General features: G+C 40.9%; 1 protein-coding gene across 20 annotated transcripts in view; it reads right to left on the bottom strand.

The window, feature by feature from the left end:
• Positions 1-23091, bottom strand: part of BRSK2 (BR serine/threonine kinase 2) — a 535565-nt gene that overhangs the window by 58735 nt on the left and 453739 nt on the right. For 14 of the 20 annotated variants that reach the window (XM_089520942.1, XM_089520948.1, XM_089520947.1 and 11 more), the window contains exons 9-13: positions 21192-21223; positions 19437-19601; positions 15672-15769; positions 10291-10441; positions 5785-5850 (exon numbers count right to left, since the gene is read on the bottom strand). In XM_089520942.1, coding sequence (XP_089377068.1) covers positions 5785-5850; positions 10291-10441; positions 15672-15769; positions 19437-19601; positions 21192-21223 — 512 coding nt within the window. The remainder of the gene's footprint in view (positions 1-5784; positions 5851-10290; positions 10442-15671; positions 15770-19436; positions 19602-21191; positions 21224-23091) is intronic. The other 6 variants (XM_089520941.1, XM_089520944.1, XM_089520958.1 and 3 more) reach the window with 1 other exon arrangement.

The raw sequence follows: 23091 nt of genomic DNA, 5'->3' as shown, positions 1-23091 counted from the left end.
CTCCACTTTCAGGACTTGGTAACTCTGAATCTCTTTGAACTACTTCTTCCTGTATGAATACTCCCAGATAGAATGTGTACATTGTGTGTTGTCTCAAAGCCATCTAAGTTGTAGGAGTATTTTCCTGGCATGGCATGTTCTTAAAAACAGATGCTGCTTTGCTTCATTGACTAAGCATCATTGGTTCTCTCTTATGAAAGTACTACACATCCTTCATTTTCCATGATGTTTTGGGCAGGGATCTATACTGAAGTTTCTGCCAAAGCCAAAAACGCAGCTTTGATTTCTGGAACTAGCTAAACCTTTGCTAAGAACAAAGCCATATCACACTCAGTGTCTTGTGCCCAAACATTTCAGGGGACTGGACATAATGCTGTAGTAATTCATACAGAATACTGTACTGGAACTGTGGTTGAGCACCCAAAACACTCTGAACTCCCTCCACAATGATCACCTTGTGGAATGGCAGGGTTGCTCATAAGTAAGATTTGTGGTAATCATGGCTGTGGGAATCATGCAGGTCTCCAGATGTTGTTGGACTCCCAAAAGCCATAGCCAAGAAGGCCAATGGTGAGGAATGCTGGGAGAACAACATATGAAAAGCCACATAATCCCCATCCCAGTATAAATTGTGACTGCTCACCAAACCAGATATAGCTTCAGGCCTTAGATGCAGACTTTGCTAAAAATCACTGTCAGCATTATTCATAATATATGGGAAGAATTTTTCTGGTGGCTAAAGAATTAAAAGACAGAAACATGCATTTGTTAGTCTTCCGCCCCTCAGAGGCAATGCTTACAGGTACCTACATAAAAAAAGATTGATATCATCAAAGCACTGGTGTATGCCCATCAGTCTATAAATGTGCTAGGTTTCATACTTTCAACCTAAAGTCCACAATTTTTGGCTTAACCACTCTGCTACATATCAGAATCTATTACATTCTTCTACCTAAAAGGTGTCAGTGTCAGACCAATACACGTCCTTTGAGATCTGAGGTAGTCCTGGAAGGTCAAGACAGATACATTTCCTCTTCATGTCCTGATCATTATTCTGTCTCATAGATTACTTGTATCCCCCTCCTCCCCACTGTGTGACATTCTGATTTACAGTATTACTGATGTATGAGTTAATTATTCAATTCTTAATTTCTTTTCGAATAAAAAAAATGAAATTTTCATATGTAAAGGGCTACATTTTGTTCTCAAGTGTAACAGTGTGTGTGTGTGTGTGCGTGCGTGTGTGTGTATGATGGCTGGTATCCCGTTAATAAATTAAAATGTTGTAAGTTAGGCTCATGACCTAACTATTTCTGTTCATATTTATGACTATGGTACTATTGATTGTAAAAACTCCTGAGACACACCTTAAAAGCCAGTTAGCTGTTTCAAGTGACAGATTTCTGTGGGTATGGTAAGAGAGATGTTGGACGATGACGTGTTCAGTCCTCTCATGCCAGCATGTAACCAGTGCAAAGAGCAGTAGAAGGGACTCCTGGAGGGTCCTGTTGCAATTTTTCATTATATTACCACTCACTGGCAGAAAAAGGCTGGTCACTCCATCCTGCAGTACCCCACTCACCAGCATGGCAGAACTCTATTGCTCAGGACAAGGGATTGCTTTTAAAGTGGGTTTCAGTGGTTGGATCAGGAGATAAATCATAGATATGATATTGTAGCTATGCCTTTGATGCAAGATCTTGGCCAGCATTGCCAAGCAAGTTATCCGTTCCCTTGGATGTGTGTGTATATCAACGTCTACATGCCTGCATATAATGAGTACACAAAAGCAGAAAAAGTAAACAGAATTATATAGATATATAAAATATATATCAATGCAGACACATAAATGCTATTCATCTTTGTTTCTTAATCATTTTCCCAGAAAGGGGAAGGCACTAAATCTTTTAACAATGACAATGGACATCAAACGAACAATGAGAAAGAAAGAAGGGCAATGAGTTTTATTGAAATGAGAAATAATCCCAGGCCACAATAAACCCAGCAGCGCAGACATGTGCATTTCCTACAGTACTGAAGCATGTGAACTATAGAGCTGTAGCAACCCAGAAGCAGAACTGAAGGGACAGGGCAATGGATGAGAGAGAGAGAAAAAGAAAGTCAAGAGAAAAATAAGAAGAAAGTGAATGAAAAAAAAAAAGATCAGACAAATAAGAGAGAGAGAGAGAGCACAGGAAAGGCTAGAGATAGACAAGAGGAATGGAAAGAAAGAAGGAAAGGTCTGAAGAAAGGAACAGTGGCCTCAGCTACCAAGACAACTGTGTGCATCTAGAGGGGCAGAATCCTTAAAGATGCAGTATTCCTCTTAAAATAAACACAAAGTTAAATGTTAAAAACATCGACCAGGCACCATTTCAAAAGTGTGATTTGTTAACCCAGCAGGGGAATATTTTGATGGGGTTTTCTTTGTTGCACTCCCTTAGTACTCCTGCTGGTTTCCTCAACTATATTTTCCTATTTCTTCCTTTACTATGCTTTCTTTAGACTACATCCACCAAAATTAAGTGTGTGTGTGGGGGGGATTTTTCTTCATGTTCCTTGTGAAGAAAGGAGGATCACATATTTTCCCTTTGTCCTCCTTCCTCCACACAGCTTTGTGATTCTGTGGGACATAACTAGGAGTATTCTGCTCTGTATAAACAATCCCTGGCTTCGCATACATTATATCCACGTCCTTATTAAGTAGTTTAGCATTACATCTCTATCCCCAACCCTATTTTAAACCCAAGGAGGGACTGATGCAGCCAAAAGTACAAATAATCTGTATGGTGTGTGTGTATGTGGGGAGGTGTGTGTGTTAACAGCCACTTGGTTGGAGAAAATGGTTAGTTGCGTACTGCAAGGAGGAAAAAAAGTTGAAAGCAAAGTTGTGAAAAAGGCTTTTCCCAGGGCCAATTGCACCAAAGGTCAGTACACTGAAAGGCAAGAAGATGTGGCCAAGGGTGGGCTCTCATCCTGATCTTTTTGGCAAGATTTGGTTTTTAGAACTCCATCTCCATGCCATCACTCCAGGCTGAGATTTGTCTCAAGACCCTGGCTCCTGAAACAGTGCTTGGGGACTCCCAGATGAACACTGCACAAGGCTGCAGCTCATTATTTCCCCTTAGCTTGTGAACTTTTCATGAGTTCCTGGCAGCTTGGCAGCAATGCTCTTTTCCTCCAGGCCCTCATAAAGCTGAGTGCCTCATAAGCTGTGCCAGAATCAGACCATCCATCTGCTGACAGGAAGAACTTACTTTAGCTGCTCCTTTAAAACAGTATTTGGATCAAGGGAAGTAATAGTACCACTCTATTCTGCTTTGGTCAGACCTCACCTAGAATATTTTGTCAATTTCTGAGCACCATAATTCAAAAAGGATGTTGACAAGCTGGAGCATATCCAGAGGAGGGCAAGCAAAATGGTGAAAGGTCTGGAAACCATACCTTATGAGGAGTGACTTAGGGAGCTGGGTATGTCTAGCCTGTGGTAGAGAAGGTTAAGAGGTGATATGATAGCCCAATTTAAATATCTGAAGGGACGTCATATTGAAGATAGAACAAATTTGTTTTCTGAAGCTCTAGATAATAGGACCCAGAGCAAAGGATTCAGATACAGGAAAACAGATTCCACCTTAACATTAGGAAGAACTTTCTGACAGTAAGAGCTGTTTGACAGTGGAATATTTGACCTCAGAGTGTGGTGAAGTCCCCTTCTTTGGAGGTTTTTAAACAGAGGGCCATCTGCCGGGGGTGCTTTGATTGTGTATTCCTGCATGGCAAGGTGTTGGACTTTAAGTCTCTTCCAACTCTAGGATTCTATGATTCTAGGAAGCCTGTAGGTCTTTTACAAAGTTTATGTAATAGACTTTCTCAGCCTCAAAAAACAGGTTTGAAAACTTAGAACAGCTCAATTATTGTCAATATTATTAATATTGAACAGTAGGGCAATATATGTGAAACGATTACAATATGCTAATGTATTGTTACTAGATTATTATTAATATGTCGCACGCACCATGCAATGGCTAAGCTCCTTTTCCCTCTATCTGAAGTATGGTCTGTTTTTTTTTTTTTTTTGTCAGAAATGAGGCACAGCCAAAAACAAACAAAACCAGCAGTGGATAATAAATCATGGCTGTTTTGATTTTTTAAAAACCTATTGCAGCTTAGAGAGGATGCTGGAGGCTAATACGTGAGCTATGGGCCTTTCAAAGTTGTTTACCCTGGAGTCTTTGGGCAGTGAGACTCCACATATTAAGTGAATTCAGAGATGGTATTGTTATACTGGACTGAGCATCATTGCTTCTTACGTTACAGATTCTAGAAATGTAGATGCAAAAGGTTCCTAGGTAAGAATGGGCCGCAGCCTACAACTATTAGAATAATTTGAAAACTTGGCTACAACCTCAGTTGGATTCAGACAGCACCCATCAAAGGTGTCCAAAAAGAAAAAAAAGGCTTTAATAGCCTGATACAACTATGAAGAGTTCTTCAGATGACGGGAAAATGTAGGCTTTACTTGAGAATAATTTTGTCAGTAGCATATCAGAGTCCTGGACTAGGTGGATTTGTGGATTGTTTTTGTAAATATTAAAGCAGATGATATTCTGCAATATTGTCACTGTTACGTTGGATTGAAAAAGAGATTTCTTAAATGCTTTAAAATTAAAACAACTCAAAGATAGCAACGGTATCTTCAAGTAGTTGAGAAAAAAATCAGTGAGAAAAAAAGATATTGACAGGTGGAGTTTATCAAGTACTTTCTGAAATTCCATCAGCTACATCATGAGTAAGACTGTGTTCCAGTTAACAGTCTCATCCTTATATGAAACAGCAGAGCATGGAATACCTTAAAAGCAGTCCAAAGCTGAGGAGGAAATGGGACAATTATCTATTGCAGGGACGCAGCCAAGGGGGGGGGGGGGTTTCTTGGGGTCCGGACCCCCCCTTCCATTAGAAAAATGAATGGTGTGTGCTGCTGCGCCACCACACCCAAGCCCCATTATAATGGTGGCACTTAGTCTGGAACCCCCCCCCCCTTCCTAAAATCCTAGCTACGTCCCTGGCTATTGTCAGCTAACAGGCAGTTTGATCACTGCAATCCAGAGCTAATCATTAGCCTGCATTGGATTAGGTAGCATGGTATATGTAGCACACATGTGGATCAGGCCACCTTTCCATTGGTTAAATGGCTCCTCATAGTCAACTTTGGCTCCACTTGCCACACAGAGGCAAAAAGGGTCATGGGGACTTTGTACCACTGAGGGGCACCGTGGGATGAAGGAATATTGATTTACAACCTTTTGTTCCATTTTCACAGAGCCCCCCCACCCCCACCCCCCACAATCTACTAACTAAGCAAGATAGTGGGGTCACAGACTAGGATAGAAGTCACTTAGTCACAAGGGAGGAATTTGTTACCCATACAGTAACCTGATCTGTCAATACAAAAAATAAATTTTGACATCTTTAATTTATTATGAAAGTTGAGGAAAATTGCCATTTCCTCATCTATGCAATTATTAAAGATGTAAGAATCCTTTCCTGCTACAGTAACAGAGGCAGAAGCTATACATAAAGCACCTGAAAACTAACTTGCCAGAATACATAAAGTAATGCTGTTCAAGAAAGTTTTGGTTGCCTATCCTGTGCTGGGCCTCTTTCTTTCTTTCATTCTTTCTTTCCAGTGCAAGCAAATTTGCCCCCAATGAAGAAGGTAAGTACTGCATCTTTAAGGAATAGCAGTGAGGTAAAGGAGAGGAACAGATTGTTGGTGGTTTATACCTTTCTTCTTTGTTGAATTTGGGATTGGCGTCACAGATATCCAGGCTTTTACTGAACATTGTTTTACTATGGCAGGAACAAAGTGAGAAAACAGAGTTACTGATGTGGACATTCATATGAGATTTGCCTGAGACCCACCCAAGTTACTCCATCCCTCTTGAAGAAATACTGTGAAAGATGAAGCCTTGTTCCTTCACCAGTTGGTGTCCTGAAGCTGAAACGATGTCACCACATAACAAAATGCTAACCCAAAACAGACTTATATTTGTCACAGAGATGTGTAATATTTGTTAGAATTCAGAAGCCACCAGTATCAAACACAGATGGAAGAATGAAGAGTCAAATTAGTAATGCAAAATGGCTTCATATGCACACAGCTTGTGCCTTCAAGTCCGCCCCTCCCCATCTATTACCTGGTATAGTTTGTAAGCAAAAGCCAAAAGAGGCAGTATTCAAAACCCTCACTAGACTGTGGTCTGAGGTCTGCAGCAGTTGACATAAGAGACTAGATCCTAAAAAGAATTAAAGGAATCCAGTAGCACCTTTGAGATTAATTGGGAAGAAGAAATTTCTAGTAGAAGCTTTCATGGACTATGGTCATTTTCATCAGATCCTGCACCTGGTGAAATGGCCCACAGTCCAGGAAACTTATGCTAGAAATTACATTTTTCCACTTTGTCGCAAAGGTGCTACTAGATTTTTTTTACTTATTTTTATGCTAAAACTACCTAACACATCTATCTCTTTGAATACCAAATCCTAATATCAGTTAGCAGCTATTCCAACTAATTAATATAAAGGATTCACCAGAAAAAGGAATCCACTCTTTGAGTCCATAATTTTGCCTGAAACTCATTTTGTTTGTTCTAACAGACAGTTTATAAACTAAAGCATGAAGCTCATTCTATCTATTTTTGTGGGGGAATGTTATAGGAAAATGCACCATGAATATGGCAGCTGCTATGGCATTGATTTATCTTGGAGGAAATGAGTTTACATATGCCAAACAAAAACAGCTTAATGTTCTAAATCCCTCTCCCCCAAGAGAAAGAACAAAAGGAAATAAAGTTTAAAGCAACCAAAGCAGTAATGGAAGAAGCAAGATTTTCAGTAGAGAAATGTTGAAACCTAGTTGGTTTTAGGTATTCACTACATTCATCTCTTTCACAGGTTATTTCCTTGGTAGCAAGAAGGGAAGAGACAGGGGAAAATATGAACAGCCAGAAACATAGGAAGATACAGTACCAAAGAAACAAAGGAACACTTTTTCCTAAATAGATTTGAGGTGGTAACTAGCAAGATTAAAACAGACTAGCAGAATAGATACTTGCACCCTTGTGTCTCAGACAGATAGGAAGGCCATGCACAATATCAAAATATCTTAAGCACAGACAGACAGAAAGCAATTGGAGACAGTTATATAGTTCCTAGCACTTGGGTGGGGGCAGCATTTTCACTGTATTAAATAAAGGCTAGATTTCTTTCCAGAGTCTATTAATAATTGCTCTGTTAGAACTCTTTTCCAAGCTATGGCTGCATATCCCTACATATTATAAAACTGATGTCAAAGCTACAGCATCCACTGGTTCTCTAGCAAGCACGTTTGTACATAATAACATGAAACAAGCCATGAAAGTGCCATTCCTTACCAATATTCTGCAAATAATAATAATAATAATAATAATAACTACTGGGTATGAAAGCCCATCTGAGGACTGGTAAAGAATCTTTACTAATTATGTAAGTACATCTAGCTGAGATAGGGCAGGTGGTTGTTCTCCTCAAATGCTTCATTTTGATCAGCCAACCTCTTGAGATAAAGAAATAAGTAAACATAGCATGGAACTGATCATGCATCTATACTGCCAACCTATATTGGATTTCTGCCTGCTTAACTTCCTTCACCCAAGGAATCCCAATAATGATAATTTGTTTAAGGATGCTGAGAATTCTGTTTTTGAGATATGTTAGAGATTTCTAGCCTTTCACCACTGAATTGTCACTCTCAGATTCCTCAGAAAAAGAAAATTACTATTAAACCATTTCTTCCTGTAGTGTAAAAATCATCAAAGAATTATATCCTTCAAGGCAGCACCTTCAGTAGCTGGAGATGATCTCCAAACATTTTTTTTTTGTTTTGTTTTCCATAGTCTGCCCAGTGCTAAGTTGTACGATACAAGCCTTATGAAAAAATTTGCCTTTCAGCTGCAAGTGCTTGTATTTTGTTACTGTGTCCCAGTCAGATATGCACTATGTCCAGACACTTGTGGTGTAAATGAATGGCCCATGTTTTGAACAGTTACAGTGCCATTCTGTGTACTTTTTTCATCTGAAGATGAAGATAATGTAACTTTGAAAAGCCCAGTCCTACAATACAACATTTCCTTTATAAACCTCATACTCATTAAACTATAAATTATTCAATTATTCTACATATGTTCTCTTTCTCAGCACACAATCCCATATTTACCTACTTGTAGTAACCGGTGGGTAGCACACACACTTAGTAGCGATACTCCCCATATTAACATTTGGAATACAGGTTGAATTCCTAAAATTTAGAGTTTTTGTTGTTGTTATGGCATGCCCTTTTATAAAGTGTTTGGAGAACATTACATCATAAGAATCTCCCTGAGTATATGTCAGTTTAACAGTTCATATTATTGTTTTGTTTAAATTGTTGTTGTTGTTGTTGTGTATCTTCAAGATGTTCCTGACCTATGGCAACCAGAAGGTGAAGCTATCACAGGGTTTTCTTGGCAAGGTTTTTTCAGAGGGGTTTACCTTTGCCTTCCTGTGAGGTCGAGAGTGTGTGACTTGCCCAAGGTCACCCAGTGGGTTTCCATGGCTGAGTAGGGATTTGAATCCTGGTCTCCAGGGTCACAGTCCAATACTCAAACCACTACACATACTGGCTCTCTAGTATTGTTTACTATTAATACTGCTTAAACATAAATAAATAAATAAATAAATAAGCTATCAAACATATTCAGGCTGGTGACAGATGCAGTTTTATAATATTGACACTTTCTTGAGAATCCACATAACCGCAGTCTGAAAGCAAAAGGTAACAGAAACTACACAAGCTATCTTAATAACTTTAGGCAAGTTCTTAGAACCGAGAAGTGATATTCTCCCTAATTCTAGGTTACTTTCATAGATGGTGATTTCTATCTTGCTCTGTCTAGGCCAGTGTTTCCCAAACTTTGGTCCTCCAGATGATTTGGACTTCAGCTCCCAGAATTCCTGATTGTTGACTAGGCTAACTGGGGCCTCCAGGAGATGAAATCCCAAAAACCTAGAGGACCAAAGTTTGGGAAACACTAAACACCTGATTCAAACAACAGGGACACAACACAGCATGGTAACTTATGAAAGAGACTAACTGAAGATGACTTTCTAAAATCTTGTACTGCAAGTACTTTGAAGGTAAGCAAAATCCTCAGCACCAGGGATGGTTTCTAGACTTCAGATGAAGTTGAAGTAGTCACTGGTTATAGGCCAGCAGTAGTTCAGGCTCAGCTTACTTTTGCATCTTAAGGTCTATCATATTTGATAAATGTAATCCATCACTCTTTACCCATGGTATTTCAATATATCTGTTTATAGTTCATGACTTTTTGTTCTGGTCCATCTCAGAATTAAAATATATGATACCCAGTCATGTGCCTTCAAGAATCAAACATGATAAGTGGAGGGGGGTGGGAAATTGCTCTACTGACCCTAGAGACCCCTCTAGTGTGCAAAGAACAATCTAACTCCTGCCCCCAACTTACTACATTTGATGACAGAAACTGTGACATTATTTCAGATAATTCCAGCAGCCTCTTGTGCTTTCTAGTTGATGGCTGGAAGAGGAGCATGAATCATACCAGCTGAAAAATGTATCCATGCTGCAAAAACAAATCAAACTAGATGGTGAAAAAATGTAAAAACAGAGAGAGTTCTTCTGTATATTTCCCATATTCCCCTTAATCTCTGCAGTATTAAGGCTTTCAGACCTATTCAGATCACAAGCAAAAGACTGTCATGTTCACAGTGAAGTTTATACTTTCTAGAAACACTACTTTTTGCACTCTGCTTTTCTCTGTACCATAATGGCTGGTAAGTTTCCTCAGTCCAAGAGAGAACTGAAACAATACATTTTGGCATCTTCAGAGAAGTATGTTCATATTGTAGGCTGACAGCAGGAGCAATGTTTACATTTCCAGTTTAGTTGTGGTGTTCACCTGGCCCACCGAGGACTCATTTAGCATATATACACACCTCTATTCATAATTTCCCCTTAGCACTGCTTTGAAAAGCGTCAGAAAAGAAGAACAGTAACAACCCAAAGGGTTCCCTATGATTCATTTTGCTTCCTACCAAATTTTTCATGGACTAATTCTGAGAGAAAACAGCTGTCTTGTCCTTAATATAAACATCTGTGGCAACTACTATGGCTTCTGAAACTCCAGACAAATGACACAGAGATCCTCCTGTGTTTTAGATTTGGGGACCACCTACCTCTGTCCATGCTGTGCCATTTCAATTGCTCTGCGAGCTGGAACTGGGGATCCTCCATCAGTCACGCTCAGGACCTCCATTGATTTCCTCTCTGGTCTTCGCTTCCCATGTCTGTTCAGCATTGGAGAATCCACACGCTTTCTTGGAGGGTCTTTATGTAGAGATAATGCAGTCAACTTAGCATGGCTATGAACACTTCTGGTGTCCCTGTCTGACAATAACATGCTGTCTAGGATGCCTCTCACTATATTTTCTAAATGACAGATACAAAGGCACCCCAGTGGGAAACAGAAACATAGGTACTCTTCCCTGCACTGCTAAATCTCATGCTTAACACCTCTGCCAAAATATAAGTATCTTCCAGCAGCTTTTCATGAGTGACTTCCAGCAGAACTGAACCATTTAAATGAGATTATCAGAAATCACAAAAGGAAAAAAATACCTTTGAGGAGCTGGTGCTCAAATAAGATATTTTTTCCTGTTTGTTTCTCTACCAAATTCTGTTTTTGTGTCTTATTTTTAGATTTCACATATTTGTTTACTCTATAATCATTTTCTTCCACATTACTCTAGACCTCCTGCATATAGGGAACAATTTTAGATAAAGAGATTTTGTATTATTTTCCTGTAACCAACTACTTAAAACTTCCATCTTAGATGAACATCCAGAATACAGTCCTCAGCTTGCCTGATAAAAGCTTTCCATGGATGGAAGAGTCGGTTTTCCTAGGAAAAAACATTTGAAACAGTAGAGCTTTTCTGCTGCATGAGTGAGGGAAAACAATCATCATAATAAATTCTCTCCTGGACCGACCTATGTCCAACCCCACCCAAAATGTATTTAGAGCAATGGGAGAACCTCCAGAATGTCCAGGTTGTGAAGAGGACTGCAATAAAAAGATGAATTGACAAAGATTACTTCCTACCACCATCCAGTTCCAGCAGTGTTCTGGAATGTGGAATAAAAAACCTGGATCTGATGAAATTAATATAGAAGCATTTACTGCTGAGAGATCATGTAATAAAAATTAGGAAATGTGGAATCTGGCTGAAATTTGGATCCTAGAGGATGGTGATAAAATTCTGCCTCTTTGATGCTACACAACCTTCCATAACTTCAAAATGATCCTGCAATTCTCCACCCACTTGCCTTTGCAATATATTGTGTGTGTCATGCAAACGTCATCTACCAGACTTTGGCAAAAGAAAAATAAATACATTATATCATTGTGTATATACTCAGTTTTGATCTAATGGTTCTTCGTGTCACCTCAAGGCCTCAAAACAAGTTTGAGCCACAAAGAATGGGTTAGAATAAGCATTCTTGCATGTATGGCTTTTACTTTAGTCCTCTTTGAAGTATGGTTGCTGTTGCAAAGTTTTTAAAACAGGAGACATGACTTTTCAATGGTCTGAAAAAAGTGAGACCTACTATATACCCGGTGTGGAACTGCAGCATCATGGAGTAAATACACACAGAAACTCAACCATCTACCCGCCACCATTAAAGGAATAAAGCATGAAATTTGGCTCAAGAAGGGGTAAGCAAATATACTCTGAAGATGAATGGGATCACAAACATGCAAAGTATCAAAAATAAAGAGTCTCAAAAGAGTAAAAATAATACAGTAAAATATATTTTGTAACCACTTTAGCATCAACTCTAGTGGCATATAAATCCTGCAACTAATCCTTTCCATATTCCAAATTCTCCCTAACTGTCTAGAAAGTCAAACACTGTTTCTATATGACATGAACTTATGAAGGAAGTCATATTTTCAAGCAACATAAATAATAATAAATAAATTTTTTATTTATATACCGCCCTTCCACAGATCAGGGCGGTTTACAACACTTTAAAAACAATACATTAAAAACATCAATATCATTACAATAAAAACAGAAAAGCCCCGAGTTAGCCAGTCCCCTTGCCAGTGAAGAGGAAGGAGGTCCATAGGACATCTTAATCGGGGAATGCATTACCAAAAAGGAAGGTCTTCAAATCCCTTTTAAATTGGGCCAGGGAGGTGGCCGAGCGGAGCTCTATGGGCAGCGTGTTCCAAAGGGCCGGGGCGGCGATGGAAAATGTCTTCCTGGTAGTGGAGACAAGCCTAGCTCCGGGAACCTTAAGTAGTTGCTGCCCAGATGTTCTGAGGGTGCGGGACGGAATATATGGGGAGAGGCGGTCCTTCAGGTATCCTGGGCCCAAGCCATTTAGGGCTTTATAGGTCATCACCAACACCTTATATTGCGCCCGGAAGTGAGTCGGCAGCCAATGCAGATCTTTTAACACCGGTGTAATGTGGCTGGCCCTGGAAGTACCAGGGACCAGCCTGGCTGCCATGTTTTGTACCATTTGTAGCTTCCGGGTTTGGTATAAGGGTTGCCCCATGTAGAGTGCATTGCAGAAATCCAGTCTCGAGGTTACCAGAGCGTGTACCACAGTTTCAAGGTCCCTCTGGGCCAGGTATGGACGCAGCTGGCGAATAAGCCGAAGCTGATGACAGGTGCTCCTGACCGTCGCATTCACCTGAGCAGTCAGGTGAAGGGACGAGTCAAGAAGCACCCCCAGACTGCGCACGGAGTCCTTCACAGGGAGCGTGACCCCGTTCAGGACAGGTGGAACCACCGCCATTCCTGGACCAGGGGAACCTATCACAAGTACCTCCGTTTTCTCTGGATTCAGTTTGAGTCGGTTTTCCCTCATCCAGCCCATTACTGACTCCAGACAGGCCACGAGAGGAGAGACGCCATCCTCGGTCACTGCATCAGTCGGAGACATAGAGAAAATTATTTGGGTGTCATCAGCGTACTGATAACCCCGCGCCCCATGTCTCCGGATGATCTCTCCCAGCGGTTTCATGTAAATGTTAAATAGCATGGGAGACAGAATGGCTCTTTGAGGGACCCCAGTTTTAAGGGCCCTCTCGTCGGAGCACACGTCTCCCAGCTGCACCATCTGGGACCTCCCGGAGAGGTAGGACCGGAACCACTGGAGCGCAGTGCCCCCGATTCCCACCTCTGCCAGGCGCCCCAGAAAGATACCATGGTGTATGGTATCGAAAGCCGCTGAGATGTCCAAGAGCACCAACAGGGACACGCTTCCCCTGTCGATGCCCAGACGGAGGTCATCGACCAAGGCGACCATGGCCGTCTCAACCCCGTAACCCGCCCGAAAGCCAGTTTGAAATGGGTCCAGATAATCCGTTTCATCCAAGACCGCCTGAAGCTGGGTAGCAACCGCCCTCTCGATCACCTTCCCCAGAAATGGCAGCAGCGAGACTGGCCGATGATTATTATGTACCAGGGGGTCGAGGGAGGGCTTTTTTAATAAAGGTTTTACAATGGCCAATTTTAACTCAGATGGAAATTGCCCTTCCCTCAAGGATGTATTAATGATCCGGCGTAACAGTGAAGTCACTGCCGGTCCCCCCTGGGCTGCTAGCCATGAGGGACAGGGATCGAGAGAGCAGGTCGTTTTCCGAACACTTCTGAGGATCTTGTCCACATCATCGGTACTTACCAACTCAAACCGATCCAGTTTAACAAAGTCCACGGAGGCTCTGGATGCCTCTACCCTAGGTTCTGCTTGAATGTCGGCGTCAAGACCTTCGCTTATCCGAGAAGTTTTATCCGCGAAGAAGTTGTTAAATTGGTCACAGCAGGCCTTAGAAGGTTCAAGGATCTGGTTCGGGGCAGGAGGGAGCTGAGTTAGCTCCCTGACTACCCTGAACAACTCTGCTGGACGCGACTCCGCGGACGCGACACGAGCACCATAGAACGAATTCTTAGCTGCTCGTATCGCCTCTCCGTAGTCCACTAACAGTTGGTCTAGGAGAGTCTTGTCGTGTAAGCGAAGGTGTTTCCGCCAACGGTACTCTAGCCGTCGCAGTTCCCGCTTCCTCGCCCGGAGATCTTCCGTATACCAGGGCTTACGTTTGGAAGCGGGTCTGAGAGGGCGCTTGGGAGCGATACTGTGTATAGCCCTCGAGAAACTGGTATTCCAGGTACCAGTCAGGGCATCAACAGAGTCGCCGTCACTTCCAACCATGTATCCCTCTAGGGCTTCTTGGAACCTTTTGGGTTCCATCAGCCTTCGAGGGTGGACCATCCTAATAGGTCCACCACCCCTGGGAGGGATCTGGGTAGAGACCTTGATTTTTGCCTCAACCAGGAAATGATCCGTCCATGGCAGGGGGAAATGTTAGTTATTTCCGCCCACGGATTTTCCGCATCCGAACATTTCTCTCATCTCTTTGTTTGAGACTACAGTTAATAGCTAATGATGAGATATTTGTCAGAAACATTATTACTCTCAATTACACTTTGCTCTACTTTCCCAGAGATACTGTTAGGACCAAAGAGCTGAACCCTGTTTCCTTTGGGAAAGGAAACACAACTAACACTTGAATAATGCATATGAATGCTAAAATGTGATGAGACATCACAGAAATATATTTTGTTCAGAGATACAGCTAGCACATTCAGGGAAGACTTTTTTCTTTCTGCATAAAGAAATCAAGACAATAGTTTGCATTATAGTAGGAAATAAATGGTATATATAACCTTGGGGTATGAGATATAGGAAGAAAGATTGCTTCAAATAGCTGAGGAATAATATTGCACTTGTCTGCAGAGGAAGTGAAAATTCAGACACTTCAAGGATTAAGAGTAGAATGATCCTCTCTTCTCTTTATGCCAAAACATGCATCTAAATCAATGTACCATTCTTTAGGGAGCTCACTTTAAGAAATCAGAAGCACCACACCAGAAAAGTCACTTCTATAATTTCCAACAGGCTACTAAGTGAGAATTAATGAGAGAAAGAAAAGCTGCATGAAATTCATTCAAATTCACCCATAACACTGGGAATGCTTTCTTTCTTCTCTTTTTGTACATCAAACTGAGAACATACTGTGAGGTGATCCAGAGATGACAGCAATCTAAAACCCGTGTACACAAGGAGCTTCCATCTGCTCAAGGTTTGTTTTTTTTAATTTCAGCTGTTGCAGAAACTCTATGTGTATAGAGATATTATTATTATTATTATTATTATTATTATTATTATTATTATTAAATTATATTCCACTCCTCCAAACGTGGCTATGGACATGGATAAGCAGGGCTGAACATTCCATAATTACCATGATTTTGGAAGCTTTTCCAATCGAAGTTCTCATGTGTACACTGGATTTAAGCATAGTGCAAGGAGCTTTCCTATTAGGCTCCATATTACAAAATATACTACAAACAACTGATCAGGACACAACTAGCCTTCTCACGTGGGGACACTACAAAAAAGAAAGAGAGACCTACACATAAATATATTAATATGTATGTGTATATGTGTATACATACACATATATCTATTGTTGATATACCTATTTCGTTTCTAGGAGGAAGATCCTCATCCTCATGACTGGGATATCTCTCTTTCCGATCAAGGAGAAGAAAATAAATCATTTTTTCTTGGTTTTCTCTGGAAAAATAACATGGCATCATTATCACTATCACAAACCTTTTATGCAGAAAATTAACCCAAATGATAGTATTTAATGTTCTAATAAAAAATTTAAATTCTGAAACTTAGAAAAGGTAACCATGGTCCAAAACATACTGCAGAAACAATCCATTTTGAGGCTGCTTTAACTACCCTGGCTACAATTCTCAGGATTACCTAGCACTGATCTAGGACAGTTAAAGCAGTTTCAAACTAGATTGTTTCTGCAGTCCAAAAGGACTCATGAACTTCCATTTGATCCTCCCTCTGAAATCCACCTTATTTCACCTCTTTTCTACCCCCCCCCCCTTGGCAACACAGCTGTTTCCTGACCTATGGTTAGCAAGATAGCAACAGGCATCCTTCAAGATCTCTTCAAAGACCTCTTCACACTAGAGTTGATGCCATGGCTGTGCACCCTGCATTAAGAAAACAGTGGGAGGCTTTTCTACTGCTCTCCACCAGCCAACAAATGGTTATATTGGAGGAAGGGCTGTAGTAGAGGGGGATTTTGGTAGTTACACAATTCATTATTATTTTATTTATTAATATCCTGATTTTCCAAAGTTGGAACTCAAAGTGGCTTACAATTAAAAACATACAAAAATGAACATTAAAATAGAATTGAGCTGATACAGTATTAAAACTAATTACTCATTAAAATAACATGCAATTAGAAAGATAAAAGCACTTAAAATTCATACAGAATTCCAACCTCTGCAATGTTCAAAACAGTGAATTAAAATGGCATAAGGTGGAGTTATGCCATTGTAACTCTCCAGCAGGATGCTAGCCATTATTTCAATGGGCACACCTTCATTAATAACTGCTCCTTGAAACTTCAGGCCAATAAAGATGGCCCTAAAGAGGTGACTTGACATCACACCTTTAAGCGCCAGATTGGGAAATGTGGCAAAGGCACGCCGTGGCCCCCGATCTTTTTTGGGGTAAAAAAAAGGTGGTTTTTCCAACACATTGCCAGCTTTTTGGTGCTCCTGCAGCATGTGGCATCTAAATGCCATGCTGCTGGAGCGCTGCAACACTGTCTGGGCAAGCAGGTAGTGTGATGCTGGCTTGGGGGCAGCATCGGGGTGTACGTTATCTAAATGCCATGCCCCCCACGCCACAAGTCGGCATATTGTGTCAATGTGTTCAGGCTCTTTGTCTTTCTGAGTCCACATGACCAAGAATGGTCTCTGGCTGCACAGATTTCCTTCCATACCTTAACTGAAAACAATATATTGCTAAAATGTAGGCCTCTGACTCTTAACATTATCACCTTTCCTCCTACTGCATGATTTGTTGTTTTTATAGCTTTACAATGATTTGCATGTCTTGTTAGGTACATTTATTTGCAGGAGGAAGTGGTACAGCTCAAGAAGGAGTCTATCAAGATGTTACTGGCATAATGATTGAAAGACAAAGCTTCAAATCAGGATGTCTGTATTTGAACCAGACAACTGCCATGAACTACTATAAGGCCTTAATGAAGGCATTCTCTGAGCTTTGATCCCCCTCCCTTGCATCTTGGGGAATAATGCCTTATAGGGGCGAAGATTACTGCTAGATAATGCATATGAAGTGCTTTGAGACCTTGATTAAGTATTATTTCACAAAGATGAACTATTATTAAGAAATACTTGGGACTGGAATATTCTGGCCACAACAGTCAATGGTCTAGTAACCTCTTAACTGAACTGCAGCAATGTGCTCTATGTGCAGTTTCCATTGGAAATGGTCTGGGCACTGCAGTTTGTGTAGAATGTTACTTGCTGGGTATCAACAGAGATATTGAGAGATGACCAGCTTGCACTGCTGGCCTACCACACCACCACAAGGCCTTCACAGTGGTGGCACCCTAGCATCAGAACTCCATTTCATCAGAGCTTGTCCATATGTTTTGTCACTGAAGCACCAGTTCGGATAATGAGCTCTCCCATTATCTTGGAAACACAGTTGAGGGGTATAGTCTCCCTTCCAGGTAAACAAAGGGTTAAGGATGTGTTGGATTAAGTTATATTTATTGGGAGGTGTCAGTGAGGAATATGAAAACCCAGGGTGCCATAAGGCAAGAGAGAGAGAGACAAACAGAGAGTTGGGACTGAGGTCCCTGCTGTATTTAGAATTCTGGTTATAGGCTGGACCACGTGAATCTAAAGCTCTGGTGGTGAACCTATGGCATGTATGCCCTCTGTGGCATGCAAAGCTGTCTTTGGGGACATGCGGTAGCCACAGCAAGTAGGGGCAGGGTGCACACGCGTGCCCGTACTTGGCCCAGCAACTTGTCCTGGTTCCGTTTGCCTCAGGAGAACCGGGCTGCAGCAAGAAAGAGCAGGGAGTTACACATGAAAAGCCCAGCTCCTTATCACAGCCTGGTTCCCCCATGGAAAAGCAAACCATCCAGATTCCCAGTCTCCTCATGAATATCCAAACTGCTACAAGGAGGGGCGTGCACCGCCCTTCTGACTGGAAGCCTCACCTGTTCTGGGCAGAAGTCCTGCGACTTTTGGCCAGAAGCCTTGCCCCTTCTGGCTGGAAGGCCTGCATCTTGCTATGCTATGGAATTCTGGGAACTTAGTGAGGTGTAGTAAAGACATCCATGGGGTTTTCTTGGCAAGATTTCTTCAGAAGAGGTTTGTCATTGCCTTCCTCTGAGGCTGAGAGCGTGCGACTTGCCCAAGGTCTCCCAGTGGGTTTCATGGCCAAGCTGAGATTTGAGCCCTGGTCTCTAGAGCTGCACACTTAAACTGCTGTTCTCTTTGCTCTTGTTATTGTGCTGTGCCTTTTGCGCTTTATTATGCTTGTTTCCCCCAGAGGTCCCTTCCCAGAAGGCAAAAGTCCAGCCCCCTGGAAGATCCCTCAGCACCAGGTGACACCTGGTGTGGGAATGCCACTGAGTTTGGGCATTCATTCTCTAAAAGGTTCTCCATCACTGGTCTAGATTCCCAGTCACCCCATGAATATCCAGGGCTCAGATCTCATAGATATCATGTGCAGAATAGAAAATATGTTGGTAGACACATTAGCAAATTATGTTTCTTTTTAGCCTCAGCCAGATATGACCTAGGCTATTGCAAGGACGTAGCCAAGGGGGGAGGGGGTCCGGACCGCCCCTTCAGTTAGATACAATGAATGGCGCTCGCTGCTGTGCCACCGAGCCCATGTCCCATTAGAATTGTGGCACTTAGTCTTCCTAAAATCCTGGATACATCCCTGGCTATTGTAACTCTGTAACTTTCCTGACGTCATGCCTCAAAGGAGGTGCCTTCATGCAGAATAGGCCCTTTTGCCAAAGCAGATTGCTTGTTAAGAATAAAACTTTCCTTTAAAGATCTCCTTTCTTCCCACACTCTTTCACATGCCTTTTGCTCAGTGTGTGTGTGTGTGTGTGTGTGTGTGTATTTATGCACATAAGATTCTCATCTGCCACAGGGAATTTCTCACTAATGTATTGGTTAACAGGAGAGAGAGATTTAAAGTTAGTGAGTGGTGGCAGCTCAGCTAGATGATGTTCAGGGTTGCCATCTACTACATGGCACCAGTAAAGAGATATTTAATTATGTTAACTTTTCGTCTATAAGCAAAAATGCTATCTTAGAAATCCTCTCCTCTGTTGTAACAAACTAAATAAAGTTTGGATGCTTACTCTTCTGACAGCAGGTCTTGTAAAAGTTTATTTCTGTCACGAAAGCAACCTAATGAGTGCATGCTGTCTAAAACATCAGGATCAATGTCCTCCAAGGAAGGGAGAGAGCGAATTTGCACTTTTCGAGGAATTGGTTGTTCAGGTTCTGGCTCATTCTTACCCCCTCTGCAAAAACAAAAAATACAACAAATAAAATATGGAAGTATTCAGAGTAATAACAAGACTGCAAGTCACCTATTTTCTCAAGTTCTTACAGTTTCAGAATTCAGTAAACTTTTTAATATCTTGCAGACACAGCTTTTTAAAGAATAACTCAATTAAGAATATGCAAAGGGATCTTCCTGTACCTTTGAGAGTCACTGAAAGAAAGAAGCTGGTAGTGTGAATGACTTGGCTTTTATTGTGCCTTCATCATGCCTTGTTCCCATAACTTTTTAACGGAGTGAAATGATATAATATTCCAGTTGTAACCCTCCCATGTTTTTCCACAATTCTTCTTCTTCTTTTTATTCCACAAAAAATCAATAAGGATGGAAAGAGAGAATAGTTCTACAATGTTCTGGTAGCACTAGGTGCCATACATCTGGAAGTGTCATAAGAGCTGTGCAGTGCTTCAAGGCCATATGTTTGTAAAATATGTGGCAGACTATCCCTGCAGCAATTATAGGTGTTGACTCAAGAATAAATGAAATTTTGGGCAACATGGCTAGAAAGCATAGCTTTGTTTAGTGAAGAATAATATCCTGAAGTATAAACTGTGAATAAAATATCACTTCCAAAGCCTCCACTCAAACAGGTGTGCATTAGAAAAAGGCATGTGTAGGTGCCTGCATATTTATGAATGGTTCTGTATGTAGCTTCTGTTTTAATAGTGAATTTGAAATGACTCATTTATTTCATATGATTAGTGTTTGAATGAGGATATCCCAACAAAATAATTAAGCACAGTTTAATTTATCGTATTTTCAAATACAGTTGTTCAAAATAGATGTTGTATTCAGTCTCTTCAGGGAAGGGTCATTCTAAGTGGGAAATGCTACTTTATTTAAATGATTTACAATTAGCTGCCAAAATCTCTAATCTCACATCAACAAAGGGGGAAGATCAAACTTACTATGGGGAAATACAGCTGTTGCATTCTTTTTAATAACTGAAAGAGATGTATGTTTGAGCATTAGGGAAGATAAATACTAAGTCTTCAGAAAAATTACAGAAGAAGAAAAATTTCAAATGGCACATCTGCTGGCTGGAGATCATAGCAGTTGCAAACCAACATATATGGGGGCAATAGAATGGGGAAAGCTTTACAGACTTTAAAAAGAATCTCTGCTGAATGATGTCACTACAGTCATTAGCAGATCCATACATAATAAGAAATGTCAATATCATAAACATGTTGCACAGCTGAAGGGAAGAGAGAGGGTGCGTACATAGGGACACACTTTGCTTGCAGATGTTTTATTGTTTGTGTGTGTTTTTGGCTTAAAATGTCATAAAGATGCTCACATGTTTCCTCTGTTATTTTTATGAGGGTTACTGTAATTGTGTTTGGATAGAATGGAAAGAAGGAGAGTAGCGGATACAGGCCTCTGACAGTACTGCTCTAATCTGTGGATAAGGGAGGGGAGTGGTGTTTTAGTTCTTATGGTTTCTCATATTGGAATCTTAGGGCAAAGTTAATTTATAAGTCCATAGCTTCCACAAAAATCATCAACTTCAAGATAGCTTTTCAAACTTCAGAGAAATGTTACTTACATATACCATATGTGCTTCTGAATGTGTTCTAGCTACAAGGAAAAGAGAAAACAAAAGGAATGAGTACAACACAAAATACCCAGTGCCTTTATTATACTACTGAGGATTGTGTTTTCTAGTCTAGTTAACACTGAAGAACAGAAAGATGAATCAGAAGTGAACCAAAAATAAAGAATGTGAATCAGAATGATCCTAGTCTAGGGGCAGGCAACTACTGAAGTGAAGGGGAATATATTCCACCACATAGGAGGCCTTAGAGGACCATCCACCATCTGTCTATTAACCCCTTTCTCAAATTTAAGCTATAATGAAGCTGTATATGCCCTTCACTAGGTAAAGTTAACACCCAGAATCACCCTGATAGGTACTGGACTGCATGCAAAAAAAAGATGTTTTGCAACAGCAAGTCTAGCGCCATAGAATTTCTCACTCAAATCATCTAGTAGATGAGGTACAGGAATCAATTATACATAATTACCACCATCTTCGCTTCATCTGTTGATAACATCTGTAGGTTGTATTTGTAATACAAAGAGGACTGGCAATTTTCCTGGTTCCCTCTCACAGGTGAAATCCTGTTTCTTTCAGATCTGTATCCTAATCACTTTTGGCTGTTGATCGGCATCATAATATTCCTTCTTGCCTCTCTACCTGCCTCCACTGGAGGCTGGGGAGGAGAAAGACATGCCAAAACTTGCATGAAATACAGAGATTTCTTAGCAACATGGTACCTAAACTGACTGGGAAGCTGACAAGTCCAAGGACTGAAACAGTCAAGGTCTTTACCACAAAACAAAACAACTATAAATAGGATTGCAGTAGCAGTCATCACCCTATGCTAAAACTACATGCAAAAGTTTTTTGTGGTGTCAAAAATAATCAGGCCACAAGCAAAACTCTCTCCTTTTCTCCATGAAAGTCAAACATAACACTTGATATACCCAAGCAAGAAGTTGTCTAACAGAGGAAGCAGACTATTTGTTGGATTGTGATTACAACTGAACGCAACTAAAAACAAATTGATGAGCCTGCAAGACAGTATGAGTGCAGGTAGTGTACTGTGCAGATAGGCTTTTATAAGGTGAGATCTTATAACTGGAGCAATGGGTAGGCCCAGTTGGCTGAAGAGTAGGATTAGAGACCCAATAAACTGGGCAAAAAGAACCAAAGAAACTGTCCTGCTCTCCTTACTTTTCACTTCATTTCCAGACTAATGAGAACTCTTGAGGTGAAACATGTGTATGAATATGTGAGAGAAAAGGAGGAAGAAACTTGACACAAGACTGCTTTGAGACTGAGCGGAGGCGGCTCACACAGACACTGAGAGAATCAAAAGCTTCTGGGTATTATATAACATTCACCTTGGAAAGCTAGTCTGAACAGACTTTTTTTTAATGAGGTGGCTTGTTCGGTGTGTCAGAGATTTTCCTAAATCAAAAGTGTCTTAAATAGAAGTCAGAACAGTCAGAATTGAAAATGGATAAGAGTCTCCTTTAAAAAGTAAAGGAAAACATTAAGGCTTCTCCTCCTAATTAGGTAGCAAACATATCCTAACTCACTTTGGAGATATGCGTGGTTTTCATCAAACATTTCAATGTGATAAGCTCCTCTACATCAACTAAAGGTGCAATGGCTGAACTTTTTGGATCATACTAGTGGACAAGAACATCTCCTCTTCAAACAACTATTTCTCATTTAAACTTCACAAGAACCCATTTAGAGAAATTAAAGAAAGGAAGAGAATATGCAAATCCTCAGGGCTGAAAACTCCTCCAGTCATGAAAGACCAGTCACAGTGGTCCCCAAACTGTGCTCTTTAAGAGATTTTGGACTTCATCTCCGAGTCTGGGTTTCTGGGAGCTGAAGTCCATACTCTCTTAAAGAGCACAGTTTGGGGACC

The sequence above is a fragment of the Sceloporus occidentalis genome, unplaced genomic scaffold (genome assembly GCF_023333645.1).
Source record: "Sceloporus occidentalis isolate IW3139 unplaced genomic scaffold, rSceOcc1.0.p SCAF_4, whole genome shotgun sequence".
NCBI classification, from domain to species: Eukaryota; Metazoa; Chordata; class Lepidosauria; order Squamata; family Phrynosomatidae; genus Sceloporus; species Sceloporus occidentalis.
Note: the sequence above shows the minus strand (reverse complement) of the source record. Positions and strands in the feature narration are given on the sequence as shown.